This window comes from Olea europaea, chromosome 2 (assembly GCF_002742605.1).
Source record: "Olea europaea var. sylvestris chromosome 2, O_europaea_v1, whole genome shotgun sequence".
Taxonomy (NCBI): Eukaryota; Viridiplantae; Streptophyta; class Magnoliopsida; order Lamiales; family Oleaceae; genus Olea; species Olea europaea.
Window position 1 is genome coordinate 23,850,537 of NC_036238.1, and position 21,184 is coordinate 23,871,720.

At 33.1% G+C, this 21,184-nt stretch overlaps 1 protein-coding gene across 1 annotated transcript; it reads right to left on the reverse strand.

Moving 5' to 3' along the window:
• Positions 1–338: 338 nt before the first annotated feature.
• Positions 339–1,433, reverse strand: LOC111374101. Its single transcript, XM_022996734.1, has 5 exons — positions 1,296–1,433; positions 977–1,175; positions 729–928; positions 549–633; positions 339–466 (listed from the first exon to the last, which is right to left on the reverse strand). Exons 1-5 carry the CDS (start codon positions 1,431–1,433, stop codon positions 339–341), a joined length of 750 nt encoding a protein of 249 aa, XP_022852502.1.
• Between the last annotated feature and the right edge of the window lie 19,751 nt (positions 1,434–21,184).

Below are 21,184 nucleotides of genomic sequence, written 5' to 3' on the forward strand. Positions count from 1 at the left end.
TCATTAGATCCTTGAACACTGCCGAAGCATTTGTCAACCTGAACGGCATAACTGTAAACTCATAATGTCCATAACGAGTTTTGAAAGCTGTCTTTAGTATATCACTCATCTTAACTTTCAATTGATGATATCTAGTTCGTAAATTGATCATGGAAAATATATTAGCCCCTTTCAATTGATTAAACAAATCCTCGATTCACGGGAGATGATACCTATTAATGATGGTCAAACGATTTAACTCCCGATAGTCGATACACATCCTCATATTTCCATCTTTCTTCTTTGCATCCCATGGGGGTACTTGGTTGAATAAAGCCACTATCTAATAATTCTTGTAGCTAAATTTTTGACTTGTGAAGTTCCTTTGGAGCCATTCTATATGGAGCTTTAGATATTGGTACCGCTCGGGAAACCAGATCTATTGTGAATTCCACTTGTCTATCTGGTGGAATACCAGGTAGATCTTCTAGAAATACATTTATAAATTATTGTATCACTGGTACGTCATCAATATTTATCGTTGCCTATTTTTCTCTTGAGATGTCAACTAGAAACCCTTGAGATGTTTCTTTTCTCAACATTTTCCAGCCTTATAAGGCCGATGCTACTTGGAGATGGGATTTGATCTTTATTCTAGGGATAGATAGTTGTTCTTCTCCTGTTTTCTGAAAAGATACTTCCCTTTCTCTATCATAATTATATATTAACCAATCCATGCCCAAAATCACATCAAAGTCTTTCATCTCTATCAGACACAAATCAGATTCAAATGTTTTTCCCTCAATTTTAAGATTCACCGACCTAGAGAACTGATATGTGTTCAATGTTCTGCCTAAAGGGATGCTAACTTCTAGTGTACTCTTTAACTTATCACAATTAATACTAGATTTATTAATGAAAGATGTTGATACAAAAGAGTGAGTAGCTCCTATATCAAACGGTACATAAGCAAGTGTATTAGATATCACTAGTATACCTGCTATCACATTTGAGTTCTCCTCAGCATCCTTCTGAGTCATTGTAAAAACTCGTGCTTTTTCCTTTTTATTCTGATCACTATTGTCATCTTTCTTCTTAGTAAATATGGGATAATCCTTAGCAACGTGTCCTTGCTTAACACAACGAAAACAATAATTCTTCCGATACAAGCATTCACCACGATAAGATTTACCACACTTAGGGCAAGGCACAATTGCGATAACTATGGCCTTACTGGCACTATATCCGATATTAGCCTTCTTATTTTGCCATTTTCCTTTTCCTTTGTCTTGACAAGTCCATTTTCTCTTTCCAACTTGCTCTTTACCCTGCTGGTTGTACAATTGACAGTGTTGCTCTGCATTTGCCTTCTGATACCAAATGGCGTGAGCTCGTTCCAGCATCTCATGGTATGATGTGACATAAGAATCATGCTTAGGTCTAGGTTTAACCATTGCTTAAACCTTCGAGTCTTTTTAATTTTCGTGTCAACCAAGTGTGGAGCATACCTTGAGATATTAATTGAATTTTCGCTCGTAATCAGTCAGAGACATATTACCCTACCTGAGCTGAATGAATTCGCTATCTTTGAAATCCCTTAAAGACTGAGGAAAATTCTTGTCCGTCACTTTTTCCTTAAATTGTTCCCAAGTTAATGCAAATTGCTCCTCCAGGGTTCTAGTTTCGGACATCGAATCCCACCAGTGACTTGCATCACCTGTTACCATAAACTTTGCACACTGGACCTTTTGGGCATCAGTGCAGTCGATGAATCGAAAAATTCACTCTAACTTATGAAGCGACTCCTTAACTACTAGTGTACTAGATGCTCCATCAAAGGAATGAGGCTTGTGCCTTTGAAATAACTCAACCACCGAGGCATGATGCGGGAGAGTACTAGGAGATGGTGGTGTGGGTAGGGCTAGATTCTGATTCAGCCTGCCAAGGTCTTGAACTGCTTGTAGGAAGTTCCTCATCAATTTGTCCTGTTTGCTCGAGACATTTTCTTTGAAATAAAATACAATATCTCTTATTAGCTTCATTTATCCATTACCAGCTCACTTGAAAAAAAAAGGGAATTATTTCTCAACTTGAACAAATTAATTTGTTTATTTATTAATTTATTTTTTGCAAATGCTAGTACAAGCTTCGTATATGATTGTCAAGGCATGAGGTTTCGTCTACCACAAATCTAGGTAAGCTTGGATATCTATCTCCTATTGACTAATATGATTCATTCTCCCAGAATTTTCCTCTTTCATTTGCCATTTGTTACCCATAACTTTAAGTTCTTTCCCAATACATGTCTTTAGAATAACTAACTTTTTTTTCAAACTACATATATTTTTACATATAAGGTATACATAAAGAAAAATGTAAAATGTAGTGAAACATGAAAAACATAATTATAGAATCGTAACATTTTGCATAAGAAAGATTTTAACTTTACTTAGCTAAATATTCCCGGGTCGTAGGATGAGGTTGATTGATGGATGTGAGATGCCATGGAGTGCCTTAAATATTTCATTTTTCTCATCTTCAAAATTTCTATTTGTATTTAAAATAATATTAGTTTTTAAAAAAAATGTTGAGTCTACAAAAGTGACTAAAATTGTGCTCTGATACTACGCTGTAACGACACGACCCACAAGGATTGAAACGTCACTACATTAAATGTACTTTAGCCGTAAACTGCGGAAAGTATAATGATTTAATTTAAGAATTTAATTCAATTTTTTTCCTACTAAAACAAAGTAATTCAATACTAAAAGAAACAATTTCAAAAATGTTTTTAGAATGGTTTCCATGCAAGTAACCACTATTGACGTGAAATTTTTAGCAAGACTTCTAAAATAATGACGCTGTTTTAGTTTTTATCTCAAACAGTGATTGTTAAAATAAATTTGCTTGTATGGCGCTTGACCTCAAAATTTTGTAAAATTTTAGTGTAAAGTAGAAAACCTCTCATAAGATGACATATCCTAATATCGGCTTCCATTGGCAGCATATAGGGTATTAAAATATTTTTTCAATATCCTTCAGTGATTCGGGTTGGAAGGTAACCCCGCAAAGCTTACTCAAGGTGCCATATAAAATCCTACACATATCAAATCGACATGATTTTAACTTTATTCATTAGCTAACCCGTAAAACTACCAATCCCAATTGGTTTTGTCTAAAAATTTCAGGTAACGAGTGAGTTATGAATTTTTGAAACCAATAGCAGAAGCTTAAAAACAGCAGCGCTACCCATGTAAAGTATATTTAAAGTGACATATAAAATTTTACCGACATCGGATTGACATGATTCCAAATTCATTCAGTAGCTAACCTATGTAGCTACCCAGGGCCATTGCTTTTTCTAAAATTTCCAAGTAATGAGTGAGTTATGAATTTTTAAAGTCAAAACAGAAATTGAAAATTTTAAAGAGACAACAATACATAAATTTGCTAGCACTTCCCCTCCTTTTTTTTTTGTTGGTAAACAGTGATTTGTAAATTAACTTCTATAACACATATCTACTTTTAAACATAACTTATTTTTGAAGAAATATTCTTAGAATAGTTCCACTTATGACATCCATAGAAATTCATTTAAAAAAACAAACGTAAACATTTCAAGATCGAATTTAAACTCTTCACAATGACAACATGTAAGGATAAACCTAGGACCAAAGTTATGTGATTGTTGACTTCCATTCCTAGATTGGTGGATCCTTTACTGTCTAGTAGGCCTCTGTCCTACAATTTTTTTGTTATTTAGGGTTAAGCACATGTTTAGGTTAGTCATGGTAGGGACAAACATGGTCTTGGACGTACCAGCAACATTATGATATTTCTCCTTGTATCCTAGACCTCCCTTATTACCAACAGGTTTGCCCATTCCTAGGACGTTATCTAACTTCATAGAACCACTAGAAAAGACAAGAAGTTGAGACTTGGAAAACTCTAGTTTGCTCAGAAGATTCTTAGCCTAAATTTCTAAAGTTTCATTTTCAATGGTGAGAATAAGTCTTCTCAAGCTCACTTGCCAGATTCTTAACCTAAGTATCTAAAGATTCGTTCATGGATTTCAGCTTACTCTGGGTTGAGGTAGATACCTAAAGGAAAGCTAACAATTTCTCTTTCTTCCACTCGAGTTCATCAATCTTTGTACCTAAGGCTTTATTTATAGTTAGAATCTTAATACTCTCTTCAAAGATTTGATCATAAGCCTAATGAAAATCCCTCTCACTATCAAAATCTTCCTCTGATTCCTCACCATTATCTATGTCCTCAACCATGTCCTCCCCTTATTAGATCCACTCCTAAACCTAACCGTAAAGGCAATATATTTCCTCCATTCTTCACATGTGAATTTCTCATTCTAATTGTCCAAGCTAGACTCCTCATCAGTGAAAGTAGCATTCAAAGCCTTATCCAGATTTCTCCTACTACTATGGCACTCACTCCTAATATGGCCATAATCTCAACAATTATGACATCTTCTAGAATTAGAACTCTTCATAGACTCATTAGGGCCATTTCTATACTTTTGTTGAGGTTTCTTTTTATTTCTAAACATTTTTCAAATATTTTTTAGCAAAGTATGCTAATTCCTCTTCATTAGGAGAATCTGATTCTAAAGACTCTCTACAACTATTCCTCACAGTGTTTAAGGTCAAGGACTTATCGTTTGTAGATTTAGCTAATGTTTGTTAATAAGTTTGGGGAGATCCAACTAGCTCTTCTACCTTAACAAAGTTTATATCTATACTCTCTTCAATAGCCGTAATTTTAGGCCTAAATCGCTCAGTTAATGATCTAAGGATTTTTCTGACTATATTAGGTTCCAAGATTCTTTTACCTAGTTTGAAGCTAGAATTAAATATGTTATTTAGGCTAGCACAGAATTCATCAAAGCTCTCATCCTCTTTCATCCTAACCTGCTGAAACCTAGTGGTCAGCATATGCAATTTAGAGTACTTTACAGCCTGAGTTCCCTCATGTATAGTTGATAAAATCCTAAACCTCTTTAGCTACCTTACACATGGAACACTCACCTAAACTCTTCAAGGGACATAGTTGTAAACAACGCATGCAAAGTTTTGCTGTTCCAAGTTCATTTATCTAGGTTTGTTTTAGTCCAATTCGTAATGAAAGTGGGGATTGCTACATTATCAACCATAGAACTAGGGACAGCCAAGCCATTAACAACAGTCAACCAAATGCGTTCATCCATAGATTTTAAAAGGCTCTTATTCGAACCTTTCAATGGGCATAATTAATGCCATCAAAATATGGCAGGACGTATAACAAACTACTCATCTAGAGAAACTAAGGCCACGAAATGATTTAGGCTCTAATATCACTTGAAAAAAGCTTAATAGAAGGATCTAGATTATCGATTTAATTCGACCTTACAAAATTAAGACAATTAAAAGCAAAAAGTCACTTTTTAATTGTTTCTAAATGGTTAATTAAATAGTCTACTTATCCTAAGTTGAATTGTTGCAGTTTGTAATAAGAATGCAGTAAACAACACTAGATATGTTGACGGAGAAACGCAACTAGATAAAAACTCCGAGACCAAGCTAGTTACGTCCATTATAGACAATATGGATTTATAGTTAGATGTTGCCAAGCCAATTCCACTAGGCTTTTCAATCTACTTCCTATAACCTCCGAGATCCTGCTAAAACCACCAGCTCCCGATCTTTAACAATTGTCTCTTTCAAGTGAATCACCAAGAATGACCAATTCTTGTACTCTTCCTGCACTTATAGTCCGACCTCTCTCAATCTTCAACAGTCTCTAAAGTTTAATTGAGAAAGTACATTTTTAAGTGTGTTTAGGAAGTGGGTGTTTTGGATACAATAGATTTGATGTTTTCCCCTAATATGGTAGTCTAAATTAAAGAATGAATCGAATGATCTCACCAATAGATTGTATTATTGAATCTTCTAGGAATAATGTGGAGAGACAACACAATGAACAATCATAGAAATTTCATGCAAGGTATTAGATATTTTTAGTTGAAGGCAATTGGGTAGTTTGTGCCGTTTAAAATTCTACAAAAATGCGAAGTAGGGTTTTACGCATAACACTATTGTTCCCAAAAAAAGAGCTAGTGACAGGCGAGCGATGGTCTATCGCTCAGCGAGAGATGGGTGATGGGGTTTCTATTTCTGTCGCTCAAGCAATGTCCAGGATATAGGCTAGCAAAATTGCGTTGTCACTTCTTTCTTTATTCCGAACTCAATTCTTAACTTACTTATCTCAAGTCTACAATATTGCAACTAACTTCTTGACTTTTTACAACGTATTTATTTCAGTCCTTTTATTCACAGAATTGCCAATTACATAAAATCTAACACTCTCTTTGCCAAATAACCAAGAAAATGAATAGTGCAAACCACACCTTAATTCTTTGGAAATGATTCTTTTTCACTGGATCTTGATTCTGAATCTTGAGTATTGAAAATCAACTTAGAATCTCTTCTTGACTGGTTTCTTGCTTTCAATCTTGAATTTTGCCTCCTTGGATTCTTTAATTCTTATTCTTGATTTTGCTTCTTGATCCATGATCTTGATTCTAGAATTCCTTCATCTTAATTCTTGGTTGTTGGTATTGGATCTTCTTCTTCAATATATTCTCTTGTATTCTTATCTTGATGGGATGATGCAAAGAGCGAGAAATTGAATTTGAATTATGGACCATAACTCTATACATAGTTTCAATATGTAATTTACGTATTATGAAATATAATTCTAAAAGAATCCGGTCTCTACACATATAATCCGGCCCACACTTTATGTATATACCTTAAGCCCAATTACTTAATTCTTTATTATATCACTTTAATTTTCGGCTTAACTTTAAAATATCCTTTATATATAATTAATCACATATGTTGGCCCACATGAAAAGTTAATAATTTCCTAACAGTCTCCCACTTGGGCCGCATATGTTCCTTTATATATATGTATAACTTTAAGAGCTTATTTTTGCTATCATAACCAAAAAGCATCTCTGAACAATGTCATCCATTAATTATGCTAATATAGAATCAAAGCGATTTTTGTTATAAATATCAAAACTAAACTTATCGATGGTCATGTATTACAGCACAATCAAATCAATAGAGCACGTATGGATGTGTTGTATGAAAATTGCATGAAATATGATCCAAACATGTCTATTTCCAACTGGTCCTACCTTATTCTTTATTGAGATCAACCATAAACTTTAATCAGAGTAATAACTGATCTGAATACTTTATTACTGAAATAAACTTTAATGTGCACAATCAAAATCATGGGTCAAAAAGACAACATCCAGATACAAACTCCTAATAAACTGGCATATTATAAAAAATAAACCACCTACGTGAATAATATGCTCATGAAAGACTTGGGGTAATAGCCCCTAGTAAGCAGATCCGCAATTATAAAGTTTGTCCTAATTATTCCATAGAAATCTGAACACTCTGGATTATTTCCTCAACAATGAGAAACTAATATCTATAAACTTTGACATCATCAAGCACCTTTTGGAATACAAGACTACTATTACAACAGAATAACTAAAGTGATGTTTCAAATCCATCCAAAATATCCAACCTAGTGACAAAATTTTGCAATTATATTCCATGATCAAATTCAGAATATCCAGTGATCTCCAATTGGTCTGATTTTCTTAAATGTGATCATGTGATCCTTAATTCTTTATAAACACCGAATAACCTAATTGGCTGCTTTCCAAATATCCATCCTAGAGCAATTTAAATATCTGCCTGGCATTCAACCAATGAATGTCATATTCAGACATACGCAAATATTAGCATACATTAAACCATCAACCGCTGAAGCACATGGAATTTTCTATACTTTTGTTTCTTTAAGTTTATCCTTAGAGCATTAATTGAGACTAAATTTATCTCCCTTAGTAATAGGGATATCACCTGGTTTACATATGTATATCCTAAATCCTTTAAGAACTTTATCGATATAGTTCTTTTGTGATAATCTGAATCTACCCTGAGAACGATCTTAGCGTATTTGTATTCCTGACATAGAAGAGGCATCATCAAGATCTTTCATCTCAAAATTCCATAATCGAAATCTCTTGATTTCATCCAGTAATCCTTAATCATTGCAGGCAAATAGTATATCATTGACATCTAGTACCAAAAAATATGCTTACTCCCACTGAACTTATGACATACACATTCATTAACTGAATTCATCTCAAAATTGAACGAAATAATTATTTGATGAAATTTGTGATACCATTGATGTGAAACTTGCTTAAGCCCATATATGGATTTCTTTAATTTGTAAACTATTAGATGTTGCTTAAGATCAAATGCCCTAATAGGCCTAAAAGAGTCTTTCGAAGAAATCGGAGAGAAATTCAATACCTTCCTTTTGAGTAAAGCCATTTACAGCAAGACGAGCCGTATATCTCTCTACATTACCCTTCGAAACCCCTTTTGGTTTTAAATATCCATTTACAACCAATGGGTTTTGTACCTTCAGGCAATGTAATGAGTTCCTAAATGTTATTGTTACTTATGAACATTATCTCTTCATTCATGGCATCAATCTATTCTTAAAAATTATTCCTTTGCATTACACGACGAATGTTGATTGATCAGATCTTCTTCCATCAATACAATACCATCCTTATTCTCTTGGAAAAATATGATAATTATCCAAATTACCTTTCTTTCTTTAGTGGATTTCCTTAGTGGCATTTTCTTGAGGTTGTTCTTTTGAAACAATCTTTTGATTGTGTACCAGAGATTTTATAATATTGTCTTGATCTGAAATTGCTTCTTAAACAAGATCTGGAGTAAGAGATTCTGGTGTATTGTGGGATGATTCCACATTTTTCTAGGAATTTAGCAAAAGGCCCTGAACGTTGTTTTTCTGAATCGTCATATCTATCATAGTATTCATCACCACAACCAAATTTGATGTGTTTTATTCTTTTGCTGAATTGATTTTCAACCTTATATACCTTGCACATGTCCAATGTTTGGAATTTCTCATAGATGGGATATAGGTAGCTATAGTGAAAAAAATTTGTCTATAAATATAATAAATTACTGTTGATCATTCTAAGAAATCAAAGGAAATGGCCCACAGATATCCGTATAAATTAGTTCCAAGACGTCCGAAGTCTTATTGGCTCCCAATCTCCTTATGTTTGTTTGTTTTCCCTTAATGTGATTAATATAAACACTTAAATTTGAAAAATAAAGGGATCAAGAATTTCTTCTAAAATAAGTTTTTTCATTCACTTTTGAGAGATGTGATCTAATCACTTTTGCCATAATGAAGCGAAATTTTCATTTGTTAATTTATGTTTAATACAATGTGAATTCACATGCAAGATTTCTTTATAAGATGAAATCGTAATAAGTAGATATTGGTTATCATAACCAGATAAAGAATTGATACCCACAATAGTTAAATTAAGAAAAAGATCAAAATGACTATTTACAATTGAACAAGAGTAGCCAAATTTGTTCAACGTAGAAATAGAAATCAAATTTGGTCTAAAAAATAGTACCGCAAGTGTCTTTTTTTCTTTTTTTGGCAAACTGAAATAACACCAGTCTTTAATGATAACCTAAAAGGTCTCTGTAGTTTCAACTTTAATTCATCGCCTCATGTAGATGAATCTTTCAGCATCATTTTGCTTTTGGTAATTCAGACAAACCTATATAGACACACTTATATAAGTAGTGGCACTAGAACCTATCTACATCCTGGTGTTCAAACTAAATTAACCACAGAACAAACCAAAGTGAGAAGTGTACTTTCTTTACACGCCAAGCGTGGTACTTTGTGCTATCTCTCTTCATCTGTCCTAGATTTTCACAAAAGTAATGGCTAGATGATTTATCCTTTTCATACATTTGTTGTTTCTTTTGAATTGAACCGAATACAACTTTTTTGTTCTTTAACTTGTCTTTAGAGGTACTTGTCAAGTGAGTACTTCCAATTCTCTCTTACTTTAGACTTTCTTCTTCTTCTTCTTTCAAATGAGCTCATCAGGAGTCTACTTTCTCTTTTTTATAGATGGAATTGACCTTGAATTAACCAAATCGTACAGGAAGAGAAATTAAAATTATATACATAAACAAGTCTTCAGACGACTTAAACTTTAGTGCCATTGGTATTGAAGCAAGATGAGACCCATCCATGATGTACTCCCGTATATTTTCTTTAATCTTACACTTTAGTGAAACTTAGTTTGCCAAAAGTGCACTAGTTTCAACCTTATCACTTTTTATTGCAAAGCATTTTGTAATATTTCTTTAAGAAATTTCATGGCAGTTACCTTATTGGACATAGCACCCCTAAATGTTGCTTGAATTTTAAGCTTCATGATCATAAAACTTATGCAGTTTGAACGATCTCACATATTCGTATCCCATTTTATTAGTGAAACTCTTATCCTTAAAAGTAGTAGATTGTTCATAACATAAAGTGTAGATCCATATCGCCAAAAACGATACAAACGTTTTCTTTCTAGCCCTAAAAGATTGGTTCAAGCATAGGAATTGAATTGATCTTGGAAGATATGGCAGACGTAGATGGATTAACCAAATAGAGAACCAAAACCTAAATAGCATATTCATGTGGAAGTCCGTATTGGACAATAAATAATTTCAAATAATGGTGGGCCCTATCACAAGAGACTGAGCACAACATTGATATTTAGTCTTTTGATAGAAATATTAACTTGTATGTGGTACTCTTGGTTTGACAACAAATCCGGTTATATCAAGCCTATCTTTTCGCCGACTCAATGTTTACATAATGAAAAACTTTATAATTATCACATATTCATTACCACATCTGTGCAAATAATTTGGTCAAATATTAACCTTCCTTTAGGTCGGTGAATATTCGTATGAATTACATACACACAACCTTCTTAATATTCCAAATAAATTAATTTAGGCAAGAGAGGTTACTTTGGTAATATGTTGCTTCAACTAATCTATTTTTGAAAAACTAGTAATCCAAAAGAAACTTTAAATACCAAGATTTGAAATTGATTGCCCCTTCATACTTTTATTTTTTCTCCTTTGTGGTCAAAAGAAAAAAGAAAATTTATGAAAATTGACATGCAGCAATGCCAATCCGGGCACTACAGTGCCATGCCGGTGTTGTGTCATTGAGTGATCAGTGCTGTATCACCAATTAGCACCTCGGTTGCTGTTCTGAATCAGAATTTTCGCAAAAATCTCCAAAAAATTAGAATTTTAAATTTTATGGCTAAAATTCATATCATTCTCGGAGAATCCAAATTATAACTTTTAAACATAAAATTCTAGCTTGAAAATTGTGAATTCCAAAGTTTATGGATAAAATTCATATTCCAAACTAAAAGATTCTGGAACTTAATATATGAATTTCGACCACAAAATTCTTTGCTTATTCCCAATGGTTTAACATGGAGTCAGCTTTGATACTGCTTGCTTAATCTTTATGAAACTTTAGACTTTGCAAAATTGGAAACGTTAGAAATTGAAAACTTAATTACTTTATTATCAAAATCCTCCATGTCAAATCACCAAGAAAATTAATAATGTGGAACATACCTTAATTCATTGTAGAAATTCTAGGAAAGTAGTAAATAACACACAAGTTGATGACAGAGAAACCCAATGTGGAAAAAACTCCGGGACAAAACCAATTACCCCCACTATCGACAATTCAGAGCATACAATGATATGCCTATCATGTACCCGTTAAGAACCCCTGCCATAGTCTTATGATCTACTGCCGTAGATGGCTCTAGCCTCCTGCTAGACTCCTGTTCTACCTCCTGCAACCTAATTTGCTGTCTCCTACAGCTTCTTGGTCTGTGCTGTATGTCCCTCCAAGTGGAACACCAAGAACCTCCTGTTCTTGTGCTTGTAACCATGCCTTGATCTACCTCTCTCAATCCCCTTTTGAGAGAGTCCCTTCCTCAACTAATATAAGGAAGCATGGTGTTTTGTCTTTAAGAAGGAATCTTCTCGTAATCCAAGAGTTCTTCTACAAGATTGATTGATTTGAAATCTCTTGACAGATGTCTCTGTAATGATCCAAATCTTGAAATTTGAAATTGTTACAAAAACAACGTACTTTTTTTTTTCTTTCAAAAATTCGGATTAAATTAAATTAAATTTTTTATTAGTGTCCTTTTTATTTTATAGTTTACTCTTATGTTCTATTACAAGTTCCAAAAGTTATTAGAAACGTATGATTTAAGGCAGATAACATTGATTTATTAAATAACAACACCAAAATGGCGGACTAAAATGAGTGTTTGCATACATTAACGGAGTTAAATTCAGCAACGCACTACCCAACAATCAAACTTTTAGTTGGACCATTTTTCAGATTAATAATTCCATGAGATTTTTATAGTATTTTACAAACTCATTCAAGTATGAAAAAGTAAAATTTTAGAGTTTTCTAGCATCATTTAGGCACTCAAAAGGACACCCAAAAGTGTAAAAAAACTATTCTCGGGTACATTGAACGTAGCAAACGAAATCTCTTGACCTAACTATTGATTGCCAGGATCACAAGAATTATGGATTCTCTAGTTGATTTCGCCTTGGATCTCTTAAGAGTGACGTGAAGATGTTTTTGCTATGAAGACACAAAGTGGCAATCTGTCCCTCACATCCCAAACTTGTGTTATTTATACTTGGGGTCAATATGTGTCTTGGGCAGTGTAAAAATCTCAAAAAAAGCGAATTAGGATTTTTCGGATAGCACTATCGCTCAAGCGACATTCCAGCAAAAACCGAGTGACACACTTTCGCTTGAGCGAAATTGAGACAAAAAACGAGCGACGTAGGTTCTGCTTTTTACACTCGAGTGATGGCAGGGCGAGATACTAGTTAAATTCTGCGCTGCATTCTTGTTTTGATCCTTAAACTCAAACCCTAATCCCTACCAAACAACTTTTTAAAGTTGCACCCTAAGTCCCTGAATTTTACAACATTGTTCAATTAAGTCCTTGACTTGTACAAATATACAATCAAGCCCATTTTGTCCACAAAATTGTCAATTACACTTTTAGACCTAGCACATTGTAAATTATTCTTTATTACTGGATTTGGAATCTTAAAAATCAACTTGGAATCCCTTCTTGAGTGGTTTCTTGCTTTCAATCTTAAATTGCCTTTTTGGATTCTTTGATTCTTGTTTTCGATTTTGCTTCTTGATCCATAATCTTAATTCTAGAATTCCTTCATCTTCGTTGTTGATTGTGGTTATTGGATCTTTTTCTTCAATATGCCTTCACTTATATTCTTGTGTTGATGGGATGATACAATGAACAAGAAATTGCATATGAATTGGGACCATAACCCCATATATAGTTCCTATATGTATTCGACCATCATGAAATACAATTCTACACATATAATAAAGTCAAACTTTATTTAGATACCCCACGCTCGTTACTTAGTTCTTTATTAGATCACTTTAATTTTGGACTTAATTTTAAAATAGCCTTTATACACAATTAATTACATATGTCGACCCACGTGGCAAATTAATAATTTTCCAACATGCTCACCTAGCCTAATTGAAACCATCAACAAAGGAAGCGGAAGTGAGCTAAATGCCATAGCTAAAGTGACATAAAGAGGTTGAACCTCCATGTCCGAGATGAGATGTCACAATCTATCAAAGTGTATTTACGAAGCGATGAGCCTCCATTTCACAAGGCAGCTTCCATATCTTCTCGTAATCCAAGAGTTCTTCTACAAGATTGATTGATTTGAGATCTCTTGACAGATGTCTTTGTAACGATCCAAATCTTGAAATTTGAAATTGTTACAAAAACAACAACGTACTTTTTTTTTCTTTCAAAAATTCGAATTAAATTAAATTAAATTAAATTTTTTATTAGTTTCCTTTTTATTTTGAAGTTTACTCTTACGTTCTATTACAAGTTCCAAAAGTTATTGGAAATGTATGATTTAAGATAGATAATATTGATTTACTAAATAACAACACCAAAATGGTGGACTAAAATGAGTGTTAGCATACATTAACGGAGTTAAATTCAGCAACGCACTACCCAACAATCAAACTTTTAGTTGGACCATTTTTTGGATTCATAATTCTATGAGATTTTTATAGTATTTTACAAACTCATTGAAGTATGAAATAGTTAAATTTCAGAGTTTTCTAACATCATTTAGGCACTCACAAGGACACCCAAACGTGTAAAAAAACTATTCTTGGGTACATTGAACGTAGCAAATGAAAAAGGGCATAACTTATCCCACCGACCTCTAATTGACTTGATTCCAAAGCAATGGATATAGGATTTTCAAACCCTACTAATTTTTTTTTTCAAATATTCCAAGAATTCTGTCCATGATGAATAAAAAAATTTAGGGAATATGTTGAAAATTATCGTTACAAGACTGAATTTTAATCTTAACTTCTTTAACAACTTTAAGTACATGCATACTCAAATTAATTAAAATTTCAGTGTTCACATCAAGAGAAAGAACTAAGAAGTCTTTCTTAAAAAACAATATAAAGATGAACTAACATCTTTTATAAATTAAGCATAAGTTGCATAACTAGTAAGAATTATAAATTCTTTAAATGTGACTAATTACACGACTGAAATATCTTTCTCTTTTCGAATCCTTCGCAACCCGCATGAATCCCACTTCGACCATCCTTTAATCTGAATAATTTGTCAACATAGAAAGCGTGAGCTTTAAACTTAGTAGGACTAGTATCACCCGGTGTATCCTTTTGGTAGGAAAGAATTTAACATTTCACATAGATGAACACTAACAAATTCATTATTTCAAAGAATTCATTGGGATCGTAGAAATTGGTTATGGCCATGCTTAAGCCCCTTTTTCCGTGGCTTCAAAAATTCTAACACACATCACAAGCATATATATAACATAAAATGAACGGAAATTGTAAATATTTGGCACAATTTACCTTGATTTTCTTGAAATATAAAGAAATAAAATGTGTAGAAGCATTTCTCCTTCATACCCTTGCTATCTTTTTGAGCTTAACTTAACTAAAAAGTGATTTTTGAGAGAAAAATTAAAAGAAAATTCAAATTTAAGGAGAGATGTGGAAAAAGTGACTTTCCTCTTCTTGTAACCTTACATTTTACTGAAAGCTAAATGGAAAAATTATATCATCTTCAACCTTGTTGAATTTAGTCTTTAAGTAGGAATTTAAAGAGTTATAAATCCATTAAAAATTTCTTATAACAAAATTTATAAAACGTTTATAATTTTATATAGTGAAAATTAGAGGAAAACAAATTATTCATATGATTTGTAATATATCTCTATGAATGTCAACTAATAAAATGATTATTCCATTCAATTAACGTGACATAATTGTTCTTAATGTGTAAATGAGGTGTCTTTAACTCCAAAACATTTTTATGAAATTTTTTGTAAAAATCTAGATGGTGATTTGAACCTAGTTGTCTACGTGAAATACTATGTAGATGACCATTGCGGCAACCTAATTGTTCTTTAAATCTTTGTAATCAAATTTATTTAAACCTAATGTGTTAAATCTTTGGACTTTTAAATAACTTATGGCTTGGGCTTTCATTACCTTAAATGGGCCAAGATTCCATAGCTTGTTTTTTTAAATGGACTACACCAATTAACTTAAGAATATAAAACTTGGGACTTTGCATTTCTCAGACTTTACAAAAATTTTGTCCTCTAAATTATCTTAAAATAAATATATAGTGTCAGATATTTGGCTTTAATTTTTGCTTCTGTTTCCCAAGTAACCTCTCCTCTACCGTGATGTCACCATTGAACTTTGACCAATGGAATTTCCTCAATCCTTAATTTTTTTAATTCTCTATCCAAAATAGAAAATGGAACTTCTTTCTAAGATAGACCTTTTTGAATATCTATTATTTGATAACTCACCATATGACCGATATCTTGCACATAGTTTCTTATCATAGACACGTGAAAAACATCATGCACAATAGATAGTTCGAGTAGTAGAGCTAATAGATACGCTACGTTACAACCTTATCAACAGTTCTAAAAGATCCTATATAAAAAGATTCAGCTTGCCTTTCTTACCTTATTACACCCTTCATAGGTGCCACTTTCAAGATGACCATTTCACTACTCCAAAATCCAAGTCTTTTATGTGGTTGTCTATATAACTCTATTGTCGATCTCGAGCTACTTTTATGTGATCAATTGATCGTTAGAAGTCTCATATGGTGCCATACCAATGGTTGACGAGAAGCTATTGTTATAGGCCAATTCTACTAAAGGCACTTGACTCCCAACTCCCTCCTAGGTCTAATAAACAAGCATGCAACATATCTTCCAATATTTGAATAGTTCTTATGGATTAACAATCTGACAGTGGATAGTAAGCTATGCTAAAATTCAATTTTGTTCCTAATACTTTATGTAAGCTTTTCCAGAACATAGAGGTAAACCTCATGTTTCTATCTGAGACAATGGATATTGGGACTGCATACAATGTTACTATCTGTCTAATATATTGTTGTGCAAATCGATCCATACCGAATGTCATTTCCACTGACAGAAAGTAAGATATCTTCTTTAATCGATCAACAATTACCCAAATGACATTATTTTCCTTCACCGATTTTGAAAAACCAACTACAAAATCCATCAAAATATGTTCTCATTTCCATTCTGGTATTTCCAAAGGATTTAAAATATTTAAGGTCTTCGATATTCTACTTTTCCTTGTTGACAAACACACACACTGACAAAAACTCCAATATTTCTTTTCATGTTCCACCACAAAAATATATCTCGAAGGTCTCGATATATCTTTGTACCATTGGGATTAGTTGAGTAAGCTTCTTCTAGAATTTTCTTTCTCAATTCCTCATCCTTAGGCACAAAAAGCCTTTCCTTGAATGTTAATGCCTTATCCGACGACACCTCAAAATCCTTCATTTTATCCGATCGAACCTCACCTCTAGTTTTCTGGAGAAATCGATCCTTATCCTATGCTTTAATAATTTGATCTTTAAGATTTGGTCAAATAATCAAAGTAGCTATCTGAGATGTAGTTTGATTTGCAAAAACAACAACATACAATTTTTATCTTCTCAAACTCTTTAATCAGCTGATCTTTATCTGGCATCAAAAATACCGACTTCCTAATTTCCTACTTAAGGCATCTGCAACCACATTAGCTTTATCAGGATAGTAAATTATAGTGCAGTTGTAGTCCTTTACCTATTCCAACCATCTCATTTATCTCATATTCAATTTCTTCTAGTGAAGAAATATTTAAGACTCTTATGATCTATAAATCTCACACTAGCTTCCATACAATTAGTGGCACCATTACTCCAATGCATAAACCACTACCATAAGTTCAAGTTCATACGTTGGGTAACTTTGCTCATGTTATTTTAATTGCCTTGAAGCATAAGCAACCATCTTTCCATCCTGCATTAGGACACACCCTAATCCTTGCTTAGATGCATCGCTATAGTTCACAAAACCATTAGATCCTTTTGAAATTGTTAACATTGTTGTTGTGACAAATCATCATTTCAACTCTTGGAAGCTCTGTTCACACTCATCCAACCAATAAAATTTTACCCCCTTTAAGGTTAACTAGTTCATCGGCTTAACTATATAGAGAAGCATTCCATAAATCTTCGATAATAGCCAGCTAAACCTAGAAAACTTTGAATGTTACCCACATAAAATTGTCTGTTCCACTTAGTTACTGCCTCTACTTTAGCTGGGTCAAGATCAGTCCCATGACTAGTAACTATGCGACAAAGAAACCCTATTCAGTCGGGCCAAAATCCACATTTCTTAAATTTGGCTATAACTTTTCCTTTCTTAGAGTCTAACACCATTCTATGATATTCATTATGCTAATCTTTGTCTTACAAATATATCAAGATATCGTCAATAAAGACTATGGCAAATTAATCCAAAATTTGATAAAACACCCAATTCATCATAACTACTAACAACACTGAAGCATTAGTTAGACCAAAAGGCATTAAAATAAATTCATAGAGCGGCCATCTCTAGTCCAAAAAACTGACTTTGTTACCCTTATCTTTAATTGACTTAATCTTTAATTCACTTGACTTAATCTTAAATCATCTTAGAGAACACCTTCACTCCTCTTAATTGGTTAAACAAATCTTCAATTACGGTAGAGGATACTTGTTCTTAATAGTGAGTTTACTCAGTTCATGATAGTCTATGCACATTCTTACACTACAGTCATTTTCTTAACAAACAAGACCTGTGCTCTCTACAGAGAAACATTGGATCGAATAAACCTATTATCTAATAATTCCTGAATTTGGATTTTTAATTTTTATAACTATTTTGGTGTCATTCGATATGGTGCTTTAGATACTGGCACTGCTTCAAGAACCAAGTATATCAAAAACTCAATTTTCCTATTTGGGTACACCCGGAAGATTTTTTGAAAATACATCTTCAAAATCATGCACTATTGGTACTTCACTCATCTTATATTCTTGATGTTGCGTTCCCAAAACATTTATTAGAAATCCAAGACTCATTTCTTTCTCAAACATTTTTTTTGGCCTTTAGTACTGAGATTACTTGTGTTTTAGGGTTGGTCTTTAATCCAAACAGGAAAAATTCTTCTTTCTCTGGAGTTTTAAAGGACACTTCTTTTTCTTAGCATCGAATGGTAGTATTATTACAATGAAACCAGTCCATACCTAAAATTATGTTAAAATCTTTCATGTCTATAATGAATAGATTTGCTTCAAATGTTCTTCTTTCAAGTTTCATTTAAACTGACTTAGCTATCTTATTTGTGTTTAGCATCCTACTTGAAGGAATGCTAACTTCTAGCAAGTTTTTAGACTTATCACATGATATACAAGATTTAACTTTGAAAGATGATGAAATAAAAGAATGCGTTGCCCTGGAGTTAAATAACCTATAAGCAGGAAAATTAACTATCAAAAGAATACCGGTTATAACGTTGGGATTCTTCTCAACCTCTTGCTTATTCATAGCAAAGACTCGAGCTTTCCCTTTGTTATTATTGTCCTACTCCACATTCTTCTTATGAACGAACTCTGTGCAACTTCAAGCTATGTGGCTTGACTTTCCATACCAAAATCAAATGTTCTTTCCTATAAGACATTATCCTGTGTTGTTTGCCACTCTTAGGACAGGGTGGAATGGGATTGTCCCACCCTTGTTGGCATCAACTTATGCTCGTTCCATTTTGTTATAGGTAGTAAAATAGTGAGACAAAAAGATCATGCTAAGGTCCTCATGAAGCCCTTACTGAAGTTTCATTATTTTTTTAACTTCAGTATCTACTAAATGTGGAGCATACCTAGTTAGCTAGTCAAATAGCCTCTCATGATCAATCAAAGTTATGTTTCCTTACTTTAGCATTAAAAATTCTGTTTCCTTGAAATCCCTCAATGCTTGGGGAAAAAACTTCTTAATAACCTCTTCTTTGAACTGATTCGAAGTCAAAGCCTCTTGCTGAGCCTCAATCCTAGTTTGGGACATTGGTTCCTACAAATGACTTTCTATTTTGTGAACATAGTTGAAAAAAGGTGGTTTATACCTTTTGAAATTTCCACAATCAAAGCTGGAGTTGGGGTAGTTACATGGTTCGCTTGCGGGACTCACTTCCTAAGCTCTTGCACCGCTTGTAACAAATATCTTACCAAATCGTTCTGGTTTGGTTGCACCATTTTCTTTAGACCAAAAAAAAAAAAAAAGTTTTCAACCATTAGACATGAACACCATCAATTCAAGAACAAAATTTTACATGTGCATGACTCCATTTACAATCTAAAATTTAAATCTTAAGATGTTACTTTAACTTAATTGAAACCGCAAAGAAAAACATAACGATTGATATTATTCTTATTTATTTATTTGCCTAGCTATAGGCCTTCTACATCCCCCCTCATTCTTCTTTCGAATCCTCTTCAAGGACTTTCTCTATTATTTCCTCGGTGATTCCCACTGGTTGATTTACCTCATAAATCCCCAATGGTTGAGTTGCCTCATCGTGATATGATCCAAGGGGTAGAAATTATCAAGTATTTGAAGAACGTTGAGATGAATATAAGACCAAGAATCAAGTGAAGTTCGAGACCTCGAAGAGCTAATAAAGTAATCCAATTAGTTGTGGAGTACAAAATGTTAAAGTCGACAAGCCAAACAATAACTTACATATTGCTCATTAAGGAAAATCATGTTTGGTGTGTTGGATTCAAAGTTTTGGATGATATATGAAAAAACAAGCAGTGTGGATTGTTGGAGCTAAAATTTAAGCGAAGGCATGCGACCACATGACATGTTCTCGAGACAAAACTAAAGGTTGAATTTTGTTCTACGTGACTGCATGGCTTATAACTGTACGACCATATATTAGAGTTTTGAGACGTGAATTTTCCAATTTCGCGTAATCCTCTAGTAAAGTTAAAAATTTAATTTTATGGTATCTTTTGTAATCTTTAGACTTTATTTTTGTGTCAACTAGGGTTTCATGAGTTTAGCATAAATAGGTTCATTATTTCTCTTTGTAAAGAAAGACTTTTCTTTATAAATTAATAGAGAGATTTCTCGAGAGGATTTTCGCCTAAAAAATCCATTGTTCTTGATTGAACAATTTTTTGAACTTATGAAGAGTGAAATCTTGTGGCGTTCACAATCCAGGTAAGATTCATAAACTGTATAATTAAGAGGTCGACAAATCCATCGATTGTTGGTTGCTTGATTCATCATTTTTTTAGGTTAACTCCAAAACCTTGACCTATTGGCGTTCTTGGGATCCGGTCTCAATCTCGTTGTGGGTTTCATAGTCGTCATTACTATGCGGGTTTGCTTCAGTTGGTATCAGAACTTGGGCTCCAAAATCAACTTTATATCCCTTTTTGTTTCTATTGAGTTTTTTTTCTTTATTCTTCGTCTTCTTCGTTTTTTCATCTGTTTTGAGTCTTTGATCCATAAATATCTCGTAAAAATTTCAAAAGTTGTTTTTGAGCTAATTTAGTATTCAAATCAACTTCTGTACGTTTTGTTGAATCATAGCTATCAAAGGAATAAACAAAAAATAGAGTAAAAAAGGGGTAAAAAAAGTAAAAAAAAAAAGTACAAAACACGAGAGTCAAATTCAAGCAGGAACCAAAATC

Bases quoted from the DNA above. Each gene is read 5' to 3' on its own strand.
- LOC111374101 (XM_022996734.1), bottom strand. From the start codon at position 1,433: ATGGTTAAACCTAGACCTAAGCATGATTCTTATGTCACATCATACCAT. The intron at 1,176-1,295 runs GTTGGAAAGAGA...CCTTGCCCTAAG, and splicing joins ACCAGCAGGGTAAAGAGCAA to TGTGGTAAATCTTATCGTGG. The intron at 467-548 runs GTTGACATCTCA...ATGTATTTCTAG, and splicing joins AAACATCTCAAGGGTTTCTA to AAGATCTACCTGGTATTCCA.